We start from the raw sequence: 15,186 nt of genomic DNA on the forward strand, positions 1-15,186 counted from the left end.
GAATCAAACCAAGAAGCCAGAGACACAAAAAACCCATCACGAAGGCACTATCTCCATTCTCGCAAGTCATCAACCTCCAGACCTAAGAGAGATTTGCGCAGCAACTCGCGCCATCTAAGCGCCTCCATAGCAATTCTGCTCCGCAGTGAAGCAAGTCGGGCTCCATCAGAGAGCAACCCGCTCTCGTGTTCTTTCCATGACGGCGTAGGCGCAACTTCTTTCATGGTGCTCAATTCAAAACCCTAATTTTGGGTAAAGGGTGAACTGGCATGTGGCATGGTTTCACGGGACAGACTCACATGAGTCAACCCTACACCTAGTTGGTCAAACAGGGGCTATTATGCAATTTTGAAAAGAAGTTAGGGGTTGAAAAAAATAATTATTGATTACATGAAAACATTCTCAAAATATTTTTTTACACAAAATTGAATACATTTTTATAGTGAAAACATCACGGTCGGTTTTGTCCAAAAGTTCAAATATTAACATTTTTATATAGTTTTATTAATTATCCACTAAGAAACAGTTATAAAATAATTAAATCGATAAAAAAATATCTTGTTAATTTCATTAACAATGTTTATTTAATATATAAAAATAAATAATTACTTCCATTATACTCCTTAAACCGCAAGTTGAAAATGATAAATTAATTATAAGATTTTAAAAGATGAATAACTGTATTTAGAAAATTATTTTTGAGGAGTTTTTATTTATATGATAATTAATTAATTGAATAAAATCACTATTATGTAAATTATAAAACATATTTTTACAAAGAATTAGATAAAATATAATTTAAAAACTTTGTTTGCGTTATCATTTTATTTGTTTGTATATAAACACAGAGTGAGAACACTTTGACTCGATTTACATATCTAAAGGTCGAAGACTTTTTAGTGTGCAATAAGAGATTAAGATTCGTATGTTGTTGTTGTAATATGAATTTACTTAAGTAAAAAGATAAATTATAGAGTGATTAAGAATATATAAGCACGTTAGGAAACCCTAAGAGTGGTTAATTCTGCAAATCCTAATTCAACAAGCAAGGTCCATCTAAAAAATATAAATAGCATTGTTCATTAGGTAAGTGAGTGATTTATTTATTACAATTTCATTTTTATTATCAATAACTAACTTGAGTGATAGAATAGTGAAAATAATAATTTAAAAGATTAGAAATAAATAAATAAACTCTAGAATTATATGATATATCTTTATCTAGATAAAAAATTTATGACTTTATGAATATATCTTAGCCTAACAAAGCACTGTTAATTTAATTAAACCCTAAATAAAAGCTCATAACAAACTAAAACAAATAATATATAATATTTCATTTCCTTAACAACATACTTGACTGAAATAAATGGTTAAAGATTTTGGGAGATATGTAATTAAATTAAATTTGAAATTCTCAAGTTTAAAAAAGTTATTTCAATAAGCAAAGAACACTCCGTTTAATATTTTTATTAAAATGAAAATAATCATTAGACAGAGTGAAGATGTGATTTTAGTATTTATCAGTTTGGACAAACTTGGTTTTAATCTATATTTTAAATCTAAGAATTAGAATTAAGAAGAATGAGAATTTAACTCTCCTTTTTCAGATCTTTAATAAAACAAAATTGCTATAGTCAAATTTAAGCATTAAAAATTATTAGTTTTGCATGTGTTTAAAAGATAAAAAATTAATTCATCAATTTCAAAATGTAATAGATTGAAAACAATCTTTTGAAAAAATACAAGGTTAAAAATATATTCTTTTATTAATTAGATAATAAAATTCATTGACAGTAATAAAATCGAGATCAAGAGTGAGTGAGTCATTTTATTCAATTAATAAGTTACCGATAATAAATTTTATATGAACTCCAAATTTAAACCATCAAAAAGGAATGCTAAAGATACTTTGATCAAGTTTTAAAGAAACACATTTTCATCTAAATAGGTGTTGAATTGTATTTAACACAAAATATAAAAAATGAAAATAGATAAGATAGCATCCAATTTTAACAATATAAAACTAATAAAAATAACACATTTTATAATAATATATAAAGTAGATAATTTACTGATTAGATAATTATTATTACAATTATTTAAAGTTAGAATAAAGAAAGATAAAAAATATATAATTTCGAGAAAATTATGTCACAACAAGGAAACTTATAATAATTTTAAAAATTTTAGAAACAAGGAATGATAACTTACAAAAAAAACTATAACAACATCATGTTTCTATTGAGATATGTAAGCAGATTTTGTTTCTTTATTTACTCATATTAATAAAGATAATCATTCTAAAAGAATAAAAATATCATAAGAAAAAACAACAAGAGTATAAACTAATTTATAAATACACAATCATAAAATAAGTAGACATATTTTCATCGTCATGCAACATATTTTGAATAGTCATAGCGAAAAATAACATATAATTAATGACTCTACTAAACTTGATTATTTGGATACATACATAAACATCGAATTATTGAAGACATATACTTGTGATGATCTCTATTAATTTGCAAAGTCATTGTCAATGGATTTCACAAGGTTAATCCCTTTCATATCTTAGGCCATTATTCTGCCTTCAGACTGAGACATTTTGCTACTCTTCACCACATAGTTCATTTTATTTTATTTGAGCATGAATGATTATTAAAGCGTCACGATATATCCTTATTTAAATTCATACATCAATGCATATACTAAAGAAAACACAACAATACAATCTTCTTCATGAAATTCCTTAAATTATAAGAACAAATACTTTACTTCATCATACTTATTCCATACACTTAACTCATCACACCAAGACATACAAAATCGTTGTTCCTTAACCATTCACAACTTCTATCATTGACATTTTACATCACACATTTCAAATAAAATGCACACACACACACACACACATTCTACAGACTCTACACTACCCAAATGTTTCATATGTTTTTAATGAATCCCACATTAATATGCATATATCTCTCACAAATATTTAAAGATGCAAGATGACAACTTAACAATATAAGTACAAACTATTTGGGATTTTAGAAATAAGATTGTAGCATGTGAAAAACTTTTTTTTTTACATTCTAATTAAAGATGGTTGAATAAAAAATGCAATGCAAAAAGAATCAACCCAATTGGGTAATTTTAGAAAAAAGTATGTACCAAACAAGCAATAGAGGTGAAGTTGTCAACAACCTAAACTACATAAACCTTACATGAAAAAAATACTCTAACTATAGATCTTTAATCAAATATCTCAATGGCAAAACAAAAAATCATATGTTCAAGACCTTCTGCATAAACTTCGGCTAAACCTAACGGCTAACAAAACAAAAATCATAATTTTCCTAATATGACTTAGAGTTGGAAAATCCATCTAGTCCAACAAGAAAACGTCTCTGCCAAAATTAGTTTTTGCCCTTGCTCAACGAGATGTTTGCTCGCCTAGTGAGTCTACACGATGCAAAAGCTCAACTTATGCAATTTGACAATACCAAGGCAACCCAAAAGTTCAATTCATGCTTCATAGAGTTTAATAACACCCAAATATCAAGTTTAAAAACTAATTCATCCAAAGAAAACAATTTCACAGTTCCATATTTAAAGGGTGTATATACCTAATTTGACAACTTTCATATTCAACCAATTTTATGTACATTTCAACCAACACGTTTGAAGCAAAAACTACCTCTTGGGCTATAAATCACAATATAAATGCATAGTCAATAAATTAAAATGAAAATCACATGCAACGGCTAAAAGTTTAGCTTCCCTCACCTGCACCTTTTAAACCGCTCTAGACAATTCTAGACCTAAAAATCACCTTTGAACTTACTAATGTTTGAACTCACCCTAAAGGCAATATAAAAACGATCAGACTAAACTCAATGAACCACAAATTAACAAAGAGTTGCATCAAAGACTCCAAGAACATATGCAACCCACAAAAGTTTACATGCAATACAAGAACAATTTGGGAATCAAAAGGGAAACAATTTTACTTACTGAAATGATAAAATTGATCAGACGAAGGATTATTCGTAGTGAACGCAACACCAACTTCTGATAAAGAAAACTATGAAATTGAATGAGTTCTTAAATAAAGAATTTTGGAATTCTGGAAGAGATGTTGGTTAGAGACTAATTATGCGTTTTTATTTTCTAAAACAATAGCTTTGTATTTTAAAAATGGAGTTTTACGTCCAATGTCTTTAACAATATCAAAGTTAAAATCACAATAACTCAAACAAGTATATTTGGGATTGGAGTAATAATAAAGTAATAATAAGAGTGAAATAATTCTAAAAGAATGAATTTTTGTATTTAAAAAAAAGTAAAAAGTAAATAAAAACTTAATAATATAAAAAATTTATGTGTGTCAAAATATATTTTTCACTAAAGTAACTTAATTCCTTTATATATGACTAAAAAAATTGCATAAATATTTTTTTCTCAGAGGTAAACAATCGTTAAGTAAAAAAATAATACGAAAAAAGAAAACTAAAATTGAACCATAAGAATAGACTAAATATAATTATTTTGTTGATGTTGATATGCTCTTTCAGTAGCAAATAATTGAATATATAATTATAATAAAGTCGTTGTTAAAACTTAATCTGATATATAAGTGCACCTCTTCAAGTGATTGCACAAATTAAGAGTATTCACTTCATCATTATTTATTAGTTATATGATGTATTTTTTCCATATGTTTTTATTGACAACCATGCCTCGAGTGGAAACTAAATAAATAATGGGCATATAGTCATCATTAATTAGTATTTTAAATTGTTTAATTTGGAATATCTTTCAAAGTGTTGATTTATACCATCAAAAGAAATATAAAGAGATCTTTTGAAATTTTCTGTGGAGGGGGGTGCGGAGGAAGTTTATGGCGGTGGAAAAAGAAATTCCCCGCTACTTACTTTCTTTTGCTCTTCGAAATTGAAGTTTGGTTGCAGTTCGCAAATCTTGGAGCCATGGAAGAAACCAGGGATCCTCCTATCAGGATTATGAAATTTGTCTCTGAAGAGCAAGTAAACCAACACTCTAAGTCTCAAACTCCTTCTTCAATCCCGAATACACGAATTGTGCATGATAATTGAGGTTTTCATCAGCAATTATTGATTTATTGTATTGTTGTTCAATAAACTGTGTTGGAACAGTTGGATGAAGCGAAAAGAACAAGGGGTGAACGAGTTGAGGACGGCACTGCCCAGAGAGATAGACCTCTCTACGATGTTTGTTTTCTCATTTTTTGTTACGCAAAATTTGCATTGTAATTCTCAGGAAGGGATTGAGTTAGGGTTTTCTGAGAAAATGCGTAAAATTGATTGGGAGGGAATTACTCACTCACGAAGCTTTGAAGTGCAGATTCTGAAGGAGAACAAGGATAAAAAGGATGCAGAATTCAATGAAAGATTCAAGCACAGTGAGTATTCAACCATGTTATTTGGCCTTCACCTTTGGACTTAGGAGTACCAAGGAACTTTTTGCTTTTTATTTTTTATGGTAATTGATTTGATATTGTGTTGTAATGCGAACTGCCAAGGTAGTTTGTGAGAGGGAACCTGTTAATTCTTCCATGTTTATTTGGTGTTGGTCCTTTTGAGACAATCATAGTTTGTTTGAGTTATGTTATGTTCAGAGTTTTGTTGGTATCCTGGGTTGAATTTTACCTGTCTAATTATCACAGGACCACCTAAAGCTTTAGACGAAGACGAAACTGAGTTTCTTGATAATTATGAAGCAGTGAGTTCTGGGTCTCTCTTTGCAGCGTTTTGTTTCATGAATTTGTCCTCTCATGGGTCCTGGAAGTGTAAACCATACTATTTTAGATACGTGTGTTCTTTGCCTAAATGGTTGTAAGACTCCAGGCAAGATAACTATTTTATATAGTTTGGAAACAATATGATGACATTTAACATCATGAAGAACAAAAGAGATGCACGAACAAGTTGTAGCAAAGTTTATTCTAGTGCTTGTTCTTCTTTGTAATATCAATTTTCATCTGCCTTTCAGACAAGACGGGAATATGAACGACAAGTGGCAGACGAGGAAGCCCAACAAATCCGAAGCTTTCAGGTTAAGTCATTACAGTTACTGTATGAGAAAGTTGCTTTTATATTTATTTAAATTGAAAATGCAAGTTCCTAGTACTTTTTATTTGATTTTCTCTTTATAGTAGACTTGCTCTTGCTTAAGTGTACTCATGTGCCTATTATTTGGTCAATGATTTTTCCAACCATATTGCTCTTGTATGTTGATTACAGGCAGCAGTGGCAGCACAGTCCAACATTGTGCATGAAATTAAGGAAAAAAACCCTTTACCTGTCGTCCAGGTTGGTTGGTGACTTTCATTTGTTGGTACCATTTTTTGTGAGGGTTTGATGATTTAATATTATTTCATTTCCACGCACTAATGATGCAACTGATTTCCTGATGCCTACAATAACATTTTTGCACAATAATAGACCAATATTGAGCTCTCTCATATGCTGAATAAGATTTTTGAATGCTAGACTACTCGGGAGGGGATGACCTTGATAGATTGAAGAAGAAAAAATTAATAATATTAATAGAGTGACTTAATTGTAAAGTTTTAAAAAAAATGTGGGTTATATTTGCTCAAGAAGTTGTTGGGGGACACACTACTATAGTCGGATTAAAAGCTCAAGAACAAATATTGTCAGTTCTACTGTTTTTTGCTCGCCCATCCAAAATCTTTAGAAGCCATAATGTAATTGTTATGAAATCACGTTAGGCATGATTATTGCAAAAATGCATGCAGTTTTTAACAAAAAATCGTGCGTGTTGCAGCTGTTGCTATTTTTCATGTTTTTCACCACCCTGTTTTCTCTTGCAGGAACAAAAATCTGCTGTAAAGAAGAATCCAGCCTCTCGTCCATTAGGCATGATTATTAAAGTCAAACCCCAAGCTAAAAAAGCAAGATTGGATGAAGAAAATACTGAGGAAATTTCAAAAGCAGGAAACACTCCTCCGAATGATAAGAGTAAGTCTTTGGAACCAATACAGGCATTGAATGACGAAGCTAATAAGTCGCGTGAAATTGCCCTAACTGGCCTTGTTTCATACAGTGACGAAAGTGACGACGACTTGTAATTTGATACATATATTCAAAGATTTTTCGTGATTTCTATTACTTTTTGTATGTGGCCTTTATTTTCCTTTTTATATCCCTCATGCATATTTTTAGTACGGTGGAAACCACCACGTCTAGAGTGGCACCTAAAGCCTAGAAGGTTATCGTAATCACCTCGGAATTATTTATCAGCTGCATTCATTTCTTTCTTCTGATTATTTTACACTTCAAACAAAAATGTTTTGTAATTTTAATAACAAAAAAGGAAAAATGGGGGAAATATGATGTTTCTAATACAAGTGATATTGAATTCAGTTATTTTAATACGAGTGAAATTTAATTCAATTATTTTAATTGACGCTTTCTAGGCTACCTTGACAATAATAGATAAATTATTAATTGAAACAGTTTTATTGAAATATCTTTCTCTCAATGGTTGTATTATTTGTAAGTTTTAACACTGCAGAGATTAATAGGTGTGGTTGGAAAAATCAATTGATTTTTCAACTGAGAAATATTGAGACAAGACTACTTCACCACTGTAAACAGGCAAAATTTGGTAGGCAGTTACCAAAATGACAAAGTCACTTGTTTATCATGTATTATGTTCTACTAGTAAAAGTTGCCATATCTCCAACAAGCTGTTATGTTTACGTACAATTTGGACGTTTTTAACTTATTGGCTGTCTATTCATTCTTGTTCATTTGCACTAACAAAGAAAATGAATGGCTTTCTTCTATGGAAAGAGAAGCAATCAGATATTTATGTCTACCACTTTTATTGAACTACACAAGACTAATGTGGAAAGAAGGAGAACTTTTTTGGAAAAGTGAAAGAAGAAAAACATTATGGCAAACAATATCATGGTGTAGTAGAACTTGTATGAAGTTGGACCAAGGAAGCATAAAACCCATCCTTGATATTAAGTAGTGTTTCATGCCTTCCTTTTTCCACTATAACGCCATTTTTAACCACTGCAATCACATCTGCATTTTTTATTGTAGATAAACGATGAGCCACAACCACAGTGGTCCTGCTCACCATCACTTTATCTAAGGCATCTTGAACAACTCTCTCTGACTCAGCGTCCAGTGCACTTGTGGCCTCATCAAGTAGCAGAATCTTTGGACTTTTAATTATAGCACGTGCAATGGCCACCCTTTGCTTCTGCCCACCAGACAGTTGGATTCCCCTTTCTCCCACTACTGTATCATAACCCTTGTAATAGGAAAAACACAAAACACACATCTTAAACGCTAATCACGTCTGGCTATGTGAACAGTTCACTGAAGACGACAACACTAGAAATGAAACTTTAGTAGCTAAAAGACACAATGAGGCTAACCAAATACATAGTAATGGTGTTGGGTTTTACCTGTTGTAAGCCACTAACAAAGCCATGTGCATTGGCCAATTTGGCAGCGGTTATGACTTCTGCTTCATTAGCATTGCCTTCCTTTCCATATGCGACATTGTCACGGATGGTGGCATTGAACAAGACTGGCTCTTGGCTTACAAGTCCCATCTGCTGCCTTAACCACTTGAGTTTTAAATTCTGAATTTCTACCCCATCAATTGTAATTTGACCAGAATCAGGATCATAAAATCTCTGTAACAAGGCAATCACCGTGGATTTTCCACTCCCACTTTCACCAACAATGGCCAAAGTCTGGAACATCAAACCATTAGTTGCAACATGCATTTTCAGATTCTTAGTGAAGCCAAATTGAGTTTAATATAACAGCAAACAAATAGTATCATTAAGCTTTACCTTGCCCGAATGGATGGTCAAGTTTAAGTCTCGAAAAATTTGTATATCTGGCCTTGATGGATACCTAAAGCTTACATGACGAATCTGTATTTCTCCTTTTACACTATCCAGTGTGCTACCGACTTCATCACTAGGGTCTATCTTCGATTTCCTGTCAATTATTCTAAATATGGAAGCAGTTGCTATCTTGGCTTTGTTAGAATCAGGAGCAAGGGAGCTTGATTGGGAAATTCCAACAGATGACATAGTTAAAGCAAAGAAAACCTGCAAAATATTTCAAGAAGAAAATGTAACATCTCCTCAATTAATGTTGGACAAGTGTGAAAAAGTTGTTAGTACCAGAAAAACATCTGTGAATGATGCCTTGCCAGCTTCCACAAGTCTGGCTCCAGCATAAAAATTGGTTGCATAGACACTGAAGAACAAGAAAAATGAAAGACCATAACTTGTTCCACTTATCAAGCCTTGTCTAATCCCTGCTTTCATGGGAACTTCACATTTTTTCCTGTATAGTTCCATAACTTTCTCCTCTGCACAGAAAGAAGCTACTGTTCGTATGCTTCCAACTGCATCGTTAGCAACTTGGCTTGCTTCCTCATACATCATCTGCATAAATTTACAATACAATACTTAGACTCAGTTACAAAATCTAAATAAAGTAGTTATTTAGGTGGCATTGTATAAAACATGGAGAATTACTTCACCTTTGCATCTGTGCTGGATCCCTTCATGAATTTCATTTGGATATAGCCATTCATTCCAAAAAGGGGAACCAAAACAAGAACAATAAACGCCAATTGCCAGCTCGCAATGAAAGCAATAATCAAACCTGTCAATGCTGTCGCTATATTTTGAACCAATAGTCCTAGAGCATCACCAACAAGGGCTCGCACTGATGCAGCATCTGCTGAGAGCCTTGCACCAATTGCACCACTAGAGTTCTCAGGCTCATCAAACCACCCAACTTCCATGTTTATCACCTTCTCAAAACAAATGAGCCTGATTCGTCGGATTAACTTACTGCCCGCCACAGAGAAAAAGTAACTTCTGGCTGGAATTGCTATTAAAGATGCAATTCCAAGGATCACAAACATGACTGCCCAAAACTTGGAATCACTTTTCATCTCAGGAAAAGGTTTAAAAAATGTTTTGATAATTCTGGAGAGCAATACGCCAAATATTGGATATATAACACCATTTGCTATTGCAGCTACACATCCATTCAGAAGCACTGGAATCTCTAACTTATTGAGGGAAGCAAGGCGCCAGAGTGAAATTTCTGGCGATTTTTCTCGAGGCTGTGAGTTTTCAAGGTCAGGATCAGGGATGCTAATTGCTGTAGGCAAACCAAATGAAAATGAAAAAGAGTGGCGGCTACTGTTCCCCACAGATGATCCTGATCTTCGAAATGACAGCCTTTGACTCAACTTTTTAAAGGATTCTGAGGAAATTTCCCTCTTGTTTTGGCTGTCTATTGTTTCTTCTGATGCCTGGTTTCCTTCTTGTAAACGTATCAGTTGAGAGTATGCTCCCTCAGGATCCTTGGTTAATTCTTCGTGTCTTCCTGATTAATTAACACAAATTATAGCGACAAATACAGAAAAACAAAAGTGTGATAATTTAAAACCCAATTTCTATCTGCAGCTTGGTCATGTTCTAGGATCGGTCTTGATACTAAAGGATTCCTTATATTTCTTCTATAATCATCCCTGTAGTAGTTACTACTTTGTTTCATATATATATGGTGATAATATCAATAATAAGATATTTAAAACTAAAGAGAGATTCAGAAAGGCAGAAACAATTTTTCAATGAAAGAAACCAAGTCTTGGCTAGACATGTTTCGTACCTTTTTCAATCATTTTCCCTCTATGAATTACTGCAATCATATCAGCATTTCTCACCGTGCTCAGGCGATGTGCGACAATGACAGTAGTTCTGTTGACCATAATCCTGTCTAGAGCTTCTTGCACTATTCTTTCTGACTCTGCGTCAAGTGCACTTGTTGCTTCATCTAAAAGTAAAATTCTTGGATCTTTTAGGATTGCTCTGGCAATGGCAATGCGCTGCTTCTGTCCACCGGATAATTGAGTTCCATTCTCACCAACCATTGTGTCCAATCCCTGAACCAAAAAGGTAAAAAAGGTAAATGTAACATATCAATTTGCAGGATCACAGATCATAAAATAACTTTGAAATAGTAGAAATGGCTAGAATCTAAAACCTGTGGCAGTTTGTCAATGAATTTAGCAGCATTTGCAAGTTCAGCTGCACCTCTTATCTCTTCAACTGTTGCTCCATCTTTTCCATACGCAATATTATCCTTAATGCTAGATGCAAATAACACTGGCTCCTGACTGACAAGGCCAATTTTTCCTCTGATCCACCTGAGCTCAAATTCTTTCACATTAGTGCCATCGATAAGAACTTCACCAGCCTGTGGATCGTAGAATCTTTCAATTAAACTGATAACTGTAGATTTCCCACTTCCACTTTGTCCTACTAAAGCTGCCGTAGTGCCACTAGCTATATGAAGAGAGAATCCATTGAATATCAACTCCTCAGGTCTGGCTGGATAGCTGAAATAAACATTCCTCAAATGGATTTCACCATGAATATCCTCTAGGTTTTTTCCATTTGGGTCATAAGCATCTATCACTGGCTTTCTCTCAATTGTCTGAAACATTTTATAAGCTGCCGCTTGACCTTCAGCAAAAGCGTTCATAGAAGGAGATGCCTGACCCAGAGACCTAGGACATATATACCAGTGTGAAATTTTATGCAAATGAGTTGAGGTGTGCATGAAAATATAATATATAAAGGTGAATCTACTTACATGGAAGCATTTAACACAGCAACAAACACATTGACCACCGCACCCGCACCATATCCTCTTTCCATTATCATCTTTGCGCCAAACCATACAGACAAACCATAACCGCAGAACATAACGAACAAAACCATGCCGAAACCCACTCCACTTACTAAACCTTCATGAACTCCTGATTTATAAGCGTCAGCAAGAAATTTCTTGTAAGTAGACACTGCTTGCTTTTCCCCTGTAAAGGATGCAACCTGAAAGTATACACAGTTAAATAAAATAATGAATAAAATAGCACTGCCAGAGATAAGCATAATGAGAAGTTACAGAATTTCGTAGAAAAACTTCAGAATCAGCAACATACAGTTCTTATTGAACCTATTGTTTCTTCAACTACTTGTGAAGCTTTCGCATACGCGTTTTGGCCTCGGCTTGCCATCATTCCTATGATAAGGGCCATAGAAGCGGCAGCAGCAGCAACAAGTGGAACGACGGATGACATGACAACAGTTAGAAGCCATCCTTTGATAAATGCAATCACAAATCCCCCTAAAAAGGTTGCTACTAGCTGCAGAAATCTCCCAACCTATTTAAGCAATAAGGACTTCAGTAAATGACCACCATAAAAAAGAGCACTATCAAATCAACAAAATTTGAAGTGGCTTTTAAATAAGGACTTCAGTACTAGTACCTTCTCACCCATAGCATCTTGGATGAGAACAGTGTCACCTGACATCCTCCCTATCACCTCTCCAGTGTTAGTTTCCTTGTCAAAGAAAGCAATATCCTGTCTTAGTATAGCTTTCAAATACAAGCCCCTTATCCTTGCAGCCTGTCTTTCCCCTGTGATCATCCAGCAAGTCACCTCTGAAAAACGAATATTGTTTTTTCAGCTCAGTGTCTTTTTTTTTCCCATGTAAACAGATTATAAGTTATTGATGTAACAAAAACTGCAATGATCTTAATTACATAATATACTTACGGAGGAAAGCAGCTATACCAGTGCCTATTCCTAAGTACACAAATTTCAGGCAGACCTGCAATTTTGACAAGTGACCAAATCATGAGATATTATTAATAAACCCAAGGTAATTTATCTATACCAAGTTCATTTTAGTAGTAAGAATTGTTGTACACACTAAGTTGAGTTGGTTCAAAGATTTCTTCACCTTGGAAACTTGTTTGACAACGTTGGGGCCAAACTGGTTATTGCCAAAGCTATCAATGAGTTCCCCGAAAATAAAAGCCATGAGAGGCATCCCAAGGCCATTTCCAATGGCTCCAATGGTGCCAACAACCATCAAAATGATGTCAGTGGAGTCTGCAAATAAGAACAGCCTGTGATATGGAACCCTTTCATCCTTTTGCTTTTGTTGTCTCTTTTCTTTCTTTTCCCCGTTTGTGGTGCTCTCTGGTGCCGTTCTCTCATCATGTTTAAGCTCTTCATCATGCAAAGCATTCCCCTGCCTCATCATATCAGACATCAGTGACTGCTTTACTCTCCACCTGTGGAACAAAGTTGTGATACAAAATGATCAACAACTCAGAAAGTTTAGCCACCCCAAAGGGTCCTATTACACCTCCAAGTCAAGAACAACAAACTCAGGTAAAAAGCTCAGTGAAAAGATTTTGTCGACCAAGTTCTTGTGCGGTTGTCCTTTTAAACCTTCACAATTAAACTCCGGGACCCAGTAGGATATTTTACAACAATTACGAAACTGTAAACACTGAAACTTAGAGCATCAAAAAGCAAATAGAAAAATTGCAATGCGTGTTTTCCGAAAGTGCGCCAAAGCGAAGGTTGATGAGGCGTCCACGTCCATCCCATGAAAACTTGCAATGGGCCTATCCCACTGTATTTCATAACACGTCATTTTTTTAAGAAAATAACGTCTTGTGTTCATAAATACACATGAAAATTCCGCAAAACTACATTCCTCGTTGAAGTTGCTGATTTTCTTAGAACAGTTGAATGGTTCAGGCAGTTAAAAAAACTTCATTTCGTGACCAACCACCACAGGAAGAAAGAAAACAAAGGAAAAACAAGGAAACGACCATTCACCGGATAAAACTTAGATTAAGCTTTGTTTAGTGATGTTCTTTCATCTCATAACATTAATAAATAGCACTCTCAAAATAATAACAATAATTTAATTGAGACGTGTTTAGGATAGTGAAATTAGATTATTCTAATATTTGATACATATGTATGATCATTTTTTTCCAATTATATATAATATAATTAATTAGCTATTATTACAATCGAAAATAAGTTTTTTTAAGCTGGTTTGTTAAAAGTTTGTGTTAAAATAAGTAATTTCATTAATAAAAAATCAGCTTTTATAATTAAACTAAAACAAATAAATTGATAACAAAATAATTATAGTTAACAATTTTTCAGATTTATGAAGACAACTTATTTTTCAGTAAAAGGAGCATAAAATAGAACTTCTTCTAACATGTTCTTAGAAAATAATTTTTTTCTCTAATTACATAATTATCTAATAACCACATAATAATACAATGAACTTTTAAAACGAATTTTGTAAAGGCCATACTTAAGAAGTTTTTGAAATAATCGATAATACAGAACTTTCGCCAAGGAAGAAAATGATATCCTGAAAGGTCAGACTTGAAAAAAAAAAGATTATCTTCGTTTGAATACCAGCAACGTTGCATGGCATATAAACTACTGTTAACATGAGAAATATCAAACCTGTGTACCAGAAGCAGAAACAAAACGAGGAGTTGTCAGATCATTGTTCATTCAACCAAAGAGAATGCAAAAAAACGAAAGAAAGCAGACAAATACAAAAAGAATAATTGCCTTTCCTTGTTGAAAAATATTGAAAATGGTACCCTCAAATCCAAAAGTCTGAAACCAGATTCTGGTATCTCACTGAGTACGAGGATAAATAACTCTGCTATTCTGCAGATTTTTGTGTTATCCGTGGGTGCTTATTAGCAGCTACTGCATAATATATATATATATATATATATATATATATATATATATATATATATATATATATATATATATATATATATATATATATATATATATATATATATATATATATATATATATATATATATATATATATATATATATATATATATATATATATATATGATGATGATGAGTTAGTTATATCAATACAAAAATATGTACAAGTATATAAATAAATACGATATCAATGGGCTCATTGTTATGGCTTGTTAAGCATCTACTTTCCATGACAGCACAATGCTGCTAATATTCAGGAAGTTTTTTTGTCTTTTTATATATTTTAATTTGATTTGTAAAGAATATTGCGAAGTTATTAAAGTGATATTATTGTTTTTTCTATTTAGTTTCGACAAACACAAATGTCGTTAAATTTGTTTTATATTATAATACTATTTAACATCTTTTGTTAAAACCAAAGTCTGGAAGTTCTAACAGCCTATTTGGAAGTTTATGAATATTGATTTA

The 15,186-nt window shown here is 32.8% G+C and overlaps 2 protein-coding genes across 3 annotated transcripts; one reads left to right on the plus strand and one right to left on the minus strand.

Moving 5' to 3' along the window:
• The first annotated feature begins 4,861 nt into the window (after positions 1 to 4,861).
• On the plus strand, positions 4,862 to 8,533 carry LOC108328226 (uncharacterized). 2 transcript variants are annotated; one of them, XM_052872390.1, is made up of 8 exons: positions 4,867 to 5,051; positions 5,181 to 5,255; positions 5,389 to 5,446; positions 5,711 to 5,766; positions 6,037 to 6,099; positions 6,288 to 6,356; positions 6,881 to 7,028; positions 8,124 to 8,533. In XM_052872390.1, the coding sequence occupies exons 1-8, from the start codon at positions 4,995 to 4,997 to the stop codon at positions 8,132 to 8,134; spliced, it is 537 nt and encodes a 178-aa protein (XP_052728350.1). In that variant the 5' UTR covers positions 4,867 to 4,994; the 3' UTR covers positions 8,135 to 8,533. The 2 variants fall into 2 exon arrangements, with proteins under 2 accessions (XP_017417546.1, XP_052728350.1); XM_017562057.2 differs by lacking the exon at positions 8,124 to 8,533 and having other exon boundaries at positions 4,862 to 5,051; positions 6,881 to 7,178.
• On the minus strand, positions 7,641 to 13,797 carry LOC108326922 (ABC transporter B family member 11). Its single transcript, XM_017560534.2, has 12 exons — positions 12,881 to 13,797; positions 12,694 to 12,748; positions 12,403 to 12,578; positions 12,076 to 12,297; positions 11,727 to 11,965; positions 11,115 to 11,640; positions 10,740 to 11,013; positions 9,595 to 10,454; positions 9,230 to 9,496; positions 8,891 to 9,154; positions 8,495 to 8,788; positions 7,641 to 8,337 (listed from the first exon to the last, which is right to left on the minus strand). The coding sequence occupies exons 1-12, from the start codon at positions 13,193 to 13,195 to the stop codon at positions 7,981 to 7,983; spliced, it is 3,849 nt and encodes a 1,282-aa protein (XP_017416023.1). The 5' UTR covers positions 13,196 to 13,797; the 3' UTR covers positions 7,641 to 7,980.
• Between the last annotated feature and the right edge of the window lie 1,389 nt (positions 13,798 to 15,186).

This window comes from Vigna angularis, chromosome 2 (genome assembly GCF_016808095.1).
Source record: "Vigna angularis cultivar LongXiaoDou No.4 chromosome 2, ASM1680809v1, whole genome shotgun sequence".
NCBI lineage: Eukaryota > Viridiplantae > Streptophyta > Magnoliopsida > Fabales > Fabaceae > Vigna > Vigna angularis.

Excerpts from the sequence above, each read along its gene's own strand:
- LOC108326922 (XM_017560534.2), bottom strand. The coding sequence starts at position 13,195 with ATGTCTGATATGATGAGGCAGGGGAATGCTTTGCATGATGAAGAGCTT. Across the intron at positions 12,298-12,402 it reads AAGATGCTATGGGTGAGAAG|GTTGGGAGATTTCTGCAGCT; the intron begins GTACTAGTACTG and ends TTGCTTAAATAG. Across the intron at positions 10,455-10,739 it reads AGGGAAAATGATTGAAAAAG|GAAGACACGAAGAATTAACC; the intron begins GTACGAAACATG and ends TTAATTAATCAG.
- LOC108328226 (XM_017562057.2), top strand. The coding sequence starts at position 4,995 with ATGGAAGAAACCAGGGATCCTCCTATCAGGATTATGAAATTTGTCTCT. Across the intron at positions 5,767-6,036 it reads TTCTTGATAATTATGAAGCA|ACAAGACGGGAATATGAACG; the intron begins GTGAGTTCTGGG and ends TCTGCCTTTCAG. Across the intron at positions 6,357-6,880 it reads ACCCTTTACCTGTCGTCCAG|GAACAAAAATCTGCTGTAAA; the intron begins GTTGGTTGGTGA and ends TTTCTCTTGCAG.